Source organism: Austrofundulus limnaeus, unplaced genomic scaffold (assembly GCF_001266775.1).
Source record: "Austrofundulus limnaeus strain Quisiro unplaced genomic scaffold, Austrofundulus_limnaeus-1.0 Scaffold846, whole genome shotgun sequence".
In the NCBI taxonomy this organism is placed as follows: Eukaryota; Metazoa; Chordata; class Actinopteri; order Cyprinodontiformes; family Rivulidae; genus Austrofundulus; species Austrofundulus limnaeus.
The window spans coordinates 156,141-162,685 of NW_013953248.1; the positions used below are offsets into that span (position 1 = coordinate 156,141).

At 38.3% G+C, this 6,545-nt stretch overlaps 1 protein-coding gene across 1 annotated transcript in view; it reads right to left on the reverse strand.

Annotated features, from left to right (window-relative positions):
* The window catches only part of LOC106532891 (zinc finger protein OZF), a gene marked incomplete at both ends in the record, with an annotated part of 8,252 nt that extends 2,015 nt beyond the window's left edge, over positions 1–6,237 (reverse strand). The window contains 6 exon segments of the mRNA XM_014029061.1: positions 2,875–2,981; positions 3,205–3,610; positions 3,730–3,791; positions 3,861–4,096; positions 5,868–5,986; positions 6,080–6,237. Coding sequence (XP_013884515.1) covers positions 2,875–2,981; positions 3,205–3,610; positions 3,730–3,761 — 545 coding nt within the window.
* Positions 6,238–6,545: the final 308 nt, after the last annotated feature.

Here is a 6,545-nt window from a genome sequence, read left to right on the forward strand (position 1 = left end):
AAGCTGCTCTTCATATTAGTGACAAACAATAACAGTAACAACAGCTTTTTGACAAGTTTAAAATGTCTTTAATAAACTACAAAATTAAAGTACAAATTAAAATATAGTTGTATCTGCAACTGTATTTGATAATGTTTTGAACTTTTAAAATATTTCTTGGTAAAAACAGAAGCTGCTCTTCATATTAGTGACAAACAATAACAGTAACAACAGCTTTTTGACAAGTTTAAAATTTCTTTAAAACACGTTCAAAATGTTTAAAAATAATTTAAATTGCAAATTAAAATATAGTTGTATCTGCAACTGTATTTGATAATGTTTTGAACTTTTAAAATATTTCTTGGTAAAAACAGAAGCTGCTCTTCATATTAGTGACAAACAATAACAGTAACAACAGCTTTTTGACAAGTTTAAATTTTCTTTAAAATACTTTCAAAATGTTTAAAAATAAACTAACAACAATTAATTTAAAATGCAAATAAAAATATAGTTGTATCTGCAACTGTATTTGATAATGTTTTGAACTTTTAAAATATTTCATGGTAAAAACAGAAGCTGCTCTTCATATTAGTGACAAACAATAACAGTAACAACAGCTTTTTGACGTTTAAATTTTCTGTAAAATATTAAAAAATAAACTACAAAAAATAATTTAAAGTGCAAATTAAAATATAGTTGTATCTGCAACTGTATTTGATAATGTTTTGAACTTTTAAAATATTTCATGGTAAAAACAGAAGCTGCTCTTCATATTAGTGACAAACAATAACAGTAACAACAGCTTTTTGACAAGTTTAAAATTTCTTAAAAATATTAAACAATAAACTACAAAAATTAATTTAAAGTGCAAATTAAAATATAGTTGTATCTGCAACTGTATTTGATAATGTTTTGAACTTTTAAAATATTTCATGGTAAAAACAGAAGCTGCTCTTCATATTAGTGACAAACTTTGTTGTTTTTTGATGGATTACTTTCATTTTTGTTTCTACTTTTCATTTAAAATAAGTTTCCATTCTCGGCAGGTTTCTAAGGTTCTTCTTCTACATATTAAAAAGATGTTAAACATCTGAGTGGTGCACTACTGCTACTAGTGCTGAGAAAGTGTATTGCACCTTATTTAAAATCTATGCAGTCCCACGGCCCTCTGCGGCCCAAAGTTAAAAACTGTTGTTCTTTTGAGGCCCTCAAGGTGGCGCTCACGGCCCACCCACAGGTGAAGAATCTCTGTTTTAGACTACATACATGCCCCTCAGATCACTCTCCAGTCCAACCAGCAAATATCTGTCTTTTCCACAGAGCAAAATAACTTAAAACATACAAATGTTTTATTTGTTAGACTGATTTATTTTTTAAAATACTATTTTATTCAAAAATATTATATTATTTAGATGGTTTCAGCTCATTTATTCTTTATATTTGATCATTTATTGAATTACATTTATCCCAGAAAAGCTGTGTCACATGGTTCTAAATATAAATAAGTTTAGCACATCAAGAACCTTTTTGTTTTGATAAAGTTGTAAAGAATGAAATTTGTGGATCTTTCTGATAAATTAAAATAACATTTAAAACTCATTCATCTAGAGAACATGGCAAGTTGTTTCTATTTTTTAATAGATATAATTTTTTTGATAGGGGTGTTAAACAGAGAATCATCTTTGCTTTAATATGGGCCAAATAAATGTTCTGTTAGTTAATGTGGTTTAATTAGAAAAACTCAGCGAATCTCACAGAAAGACTCAGCCTGCACAGCGACATGCTCCTGTCACAGCAGTCTCTCAGGAGGAGATAGTTTAGTCACTTAAACAAAGTTGGACAGATCTGTTTGATAACAACGCTCTGAACATATATTTAACATAAAGTTATGTTTTACAGACCAAAGTCTGTGGTAGTTCAGGAGCAAAGTGCAGGAGGAGATGTAAGGACTGACCGCTGCAGCCGCTGCTCGAGCCGCTGCTTCAACCTGTCTCTGCTGAAGGTCCCGCCCTGCTCTGCTCTGATTGGATAAAACGGCTCTGGACTTTGTCTGATTTGTTGAAGGCAGTGTCCGTTTTATCCTTATATCAGGGTCRCYCTGTCCTTAGAGGCTTTGTGAGCACCGAACAACAATCCAGTCACACCAGTGTGGCTGGATTTTTATTTATTTTAAGAAATCAGGTCACATTCGTGACCAAACTGGTCGCACTCRAGAACCCTGCTAGCTGTTGTTTTAACAGACAATCAGGGACTATCTTAGGTACGCAAGTAAGCTTTATGACGTTCCATCTGGTGCACATTTTCCTTATTTGATCACGCATGCACACCTGCACACTGCTTATGTGCCACTCTGTTTATAAAGAATTCACTTTGAAATCCTTTCTTTTCAGAATGTAACTTCTTCTACAGCTTTTGAGAAATTTCAACACTTCATATGTTAAAATGTTCGGCTCATTCAGGACGTTCCTGCTACGACTTTTTGCATTTGTGCAATTCTTACTTTTTGAAGTTTTTCTGCTTTTTCAGCCACTTTTTTCTCATTGAAAATAAAAAGTTTCCTTCGAATCATTTGTGCCGTTCACCTCCTTTCAGCAGCTCGTTTCACCTGGTTTCTGGTTTTATTCTTTCAGCTGCTTTCGGCTCACTTCAGCTTTCTGTCCTTTCAGGTTTTTAGTTCTTCTTCTGCGAACTTGAGCTTTTTTAGATAATTAATTTTTTTTCTGTGTTCATTTCAGCTTTTATCTGCTTAATTCAGCAATTGTGTTCTTTTGGTTTTATTTAGCTAGTTGTAGCATTTTTCTGCTAATTTAATCCTTTTTTAGCTACTTTACAGCAGATTTCAGCTTCTTTCAGCTAGTTTTTTTAAATGCAACTTTTATTTACTTATTTATTTACCTTGAACTCAAACCAGCCTCAGTCTCCATCATGGGTCCATCAGTGGAAACGTATTCATCTTTAACTTCCTGCTCCTCCTCCTCCTCCTCGTCCTCCTCATCTCCTGTCTGAAAAACACTTGGGATTATTTCAGGAAAACTTTGTTGGATATTTGCAACATTTTTATTATTTCATTTTGGCCGACTGAAACGAAATGAGAAAACTGAGTAAATATTTAAAAACGAACTCATATTTGGGTTTGGAGTTGTTTCCAGAAGGAAARAGTTCAGTAAAGTGAAATAAAGTGAATTATCAGCAGGACTCTAACAGGTCAGTCTTATTGAGTTTCACCTTCAGCTTGATGTAGAGCAGAGACTTCCTGGTCCCCGTGTTGGTGAAACTCCTGAAGATCTCCTCCGGAGTGAAGCTCTTCACTCTGAGCCTCAGCAGCTTTTTGCTGCGATCACATCTGTACATGTTGAACTTCTTGTCCTCGCCGGCCAGCTGAGGCAAGGTGGACCTGAGCAGGTCCAGAAACTCGCCCTCCTGCAGACCCCGAGGACACTTCAGGTCCAGGACCGACGACCTGCGGAGCTCCGAGAAGGTCTGGGGTTCGACGGGAGCGAAGGGGGCCTCTGAGAACGCCTCGGACAGCGGACCCTCCAACACGCAGAGACGCAGGARGTAGTGAGACGGTTCTTCACCGAGCCGAGGCCGGCCACGCCTCCTCTTCTCCGGCGGGCCCGCAGGAGACYACCTGACGCAGAACAGAACGAGACAGAGGAACGAACCGTTCAGACARAAACCTGGTCCCACCAAGCAGAACCTCACATCTGTCCACTGGGTCAGGAGATATTTAGCTCTGCTGCTCCGTACCCTGTGAGCTCTTTGTTTGGATCATCAGACATGGAAGGACCCTCGTCATCATCGTGGTGTTTCTGTGAGGAMGAAGATCTGGTTCAAGTCCTGACAACTTTACCAAGTCCCCCCCGAGTTTATCTGCCAACCTTCAGCCGGACGTAGAGGGCCGAGTGTCCGCAGGACCTGATGGTGGCATCGATCTCCTCTGGAGTCACGGATCGGACCTTCAGAGGCCACAGCCTCCGGTTCTTATTGCTCAGGAGCAGGTCGAAAGGTTCGCCGTTCGCCAGCTGAGGGAAGGTGGACCTCAGGAGGTCCAGGAAGTCCGCCTCCGAAAGACCGAGAGGACARTTCAGCTCCTGAACCGGGCTTTGGTTAAACACTGGGAACCAAACACAAAAACAGATTTTATTTATAAATAATGTTTTTACCAGAACTGTAAATAATTCATTCAGTCAGTAGCTGCGTTTCCATTGACCATGAAAATGCGCAAATTAGAATTTCGAAAATAAATTTGCTCAATGGAAACATGTCAATTTCGAAAAAAAAAAGTTTTTCAACAAAATATTTTTGCACGAGGATGAGCTGGTTTTTCAGTCGTATCTAAATTGGTGTTTTTCGCAAAACTGCAATGGAAACACTTTTTTCACATCACAGGAGTCACGTGATCAACAACCGTCTGTTTCTACTGGTGAAAAAGACGATGATGAAGAAGATAACAGGAAGTAGAAGTAGTAGTAATATCACAGAAGTAGTATAAAATAGTAAACTCAGCGACTACAATTTCCCAAAAACACAGCATACGTAGCCGCTCCCAAGTAGGGACTTGTCTCTGGAAAGCCTCGATAAAAGACGCCGACGTCTCCTCTGATGATGAGCGCTAGTGTCGTGGTAGCAACATGCTATGTGTTTACATCCATCGCTGCCATGTTTGTAATGACTTATCATGAGAACAAACGTATTCACGTGACTTTAATAACATTTKTTACTTAATGGAAACACTGCAGTTGTGAAACTGTGTTTTTCAACATTAACAGAATATCGACAAAGTTTTGCGCACATTTGCAATGGAAACGCAGCTACAGAAACTGTTTGTAATGTTAAAAATAATAAATAAAACTGAGCTGATGAGGTYAAACAAGCTGAGATATTTAAAGATAATCTGAACCATATGACAGCGGATTAGGACTACTATGCAGATAATAAAAAAAGAAGCAAATCTCCACCAAAAAACTCAGAAATTTCAAGAAAAAACAGAAAAATCTCTGAGCTCCAAAACTTGTAAATTTGTGAGAAAAAACACACAAATTCCCACAATTAAAGACAAAACTTTTAGATTTTTGAACTAAATATTTTCTGATATTTTAAAGTCAGAAATTTACAAGAGAAAACTCGTAAATTTATGAGAAAAATCTCTGAAATTTTGTCAAAGGGTGATCCCAGCTGTTTTCACCTTGAGCAGCTGTAATCTTCCTGTTTCTATGGAAACTTCTAGTTTTTGTCTGATAAAATTACCACTTCTGGAGCTTAATGATCCTCTTTTTTTCTTGAAAATTTCTGAAAATAATCTTAAAATCTTTAAAGTTTTTTAGCAGGGATTTGCTCCTTTTTCATCTTTAAAGAGGCCCTAATAAACCATCGTAGAATCAAATGTTCATAAAACAATACAAAGTAAAAAAAGTAGTTTGAAAACCTCAAATGTGCAACAAAATAAAATGCTTAGCTTCAATAAGTGCTCTTATTTTGAAAATCAAATAAAAAGGTGAGAGTCACTCTTGGCTTCTCAGCTTGATAAAATATATAAATAAATGAAAAAGGGCTTGCCGTAGCACATTTAAAGGCATGCTAGTTGTGACCTGCTGTACGTCTTGCTGATCTTTGTGGATCAGAACCAGGAGAATTTTCCACACAGAGGATTAAAAACGAACTCTTGACTCTTCTGTTTTTTTGTGAGTCACCTCTTCTTGCTTTGCTTTGAGAAGGAGAGCTTTAAAACGTTGTTTTTGTTTGTGACGTAGCCGTTAGCYAACAGCTGGGGAATAAAACCATCCRGACAGAACCTGTGCTTCCCTGAACCCGACCCAAACGTTGGTAAAACACAGAAAAACTCAAAGTTCTGCTGGTTCTGAACACGGTCCAGCTCAGGAGCGTACCGGTGTTAGAGAGCACCTCGGTCCCAGAGTCCTGCAGGACCCGGACTCTGAGATTCAGGTGGTTCCTGGTGATGCTGGACGGAGGTCTGCCGGGTCTTCTCCGCTCGGACCGGACCGACCTGGAGAACAAAGAGAGACACCTGACTGCTGCAGAGGACAGAAACCGGAGGATTTTAATCAAACTGACGGCGGGTCGAGAGTTCTGATCCTACGGGACGTGTAGCCTCAACGGGATCTGAAAATCTGGGTCCTTCTGATCCTCTCGGGTCTTCCTGAAGCTGGTTGATGGTTCAACCAGAGGTCGGTGTCCTTCATCATCACCATCATCATCATCATCCTTGTACCACAGGAAGTCCAGGCGTCCAGGTTTGTCCTCACCTGGACAAAAGGACACGTTTGTTAAACATCATCACTTCATACGATGACATCACAACTTTAAAACAACGAAAATTATTAAAATCTGAATCAGCAGGACAATCATCATCATCATCATCATCATCATCACCATCATCATCCTCATCTTTATCATCATCATCCTCATCTTTATCCTCATCATCATCAAGTCAAAGGTCATGTGTTTACCTGTCTGTCTGTGTGTTACCTGTCTGTCTGTGTGTTACCTGTCTGTCTGTTACCTGTCTGTGTGTTACCTGTCTGTGTGTTACCTGTCTGTGTGTT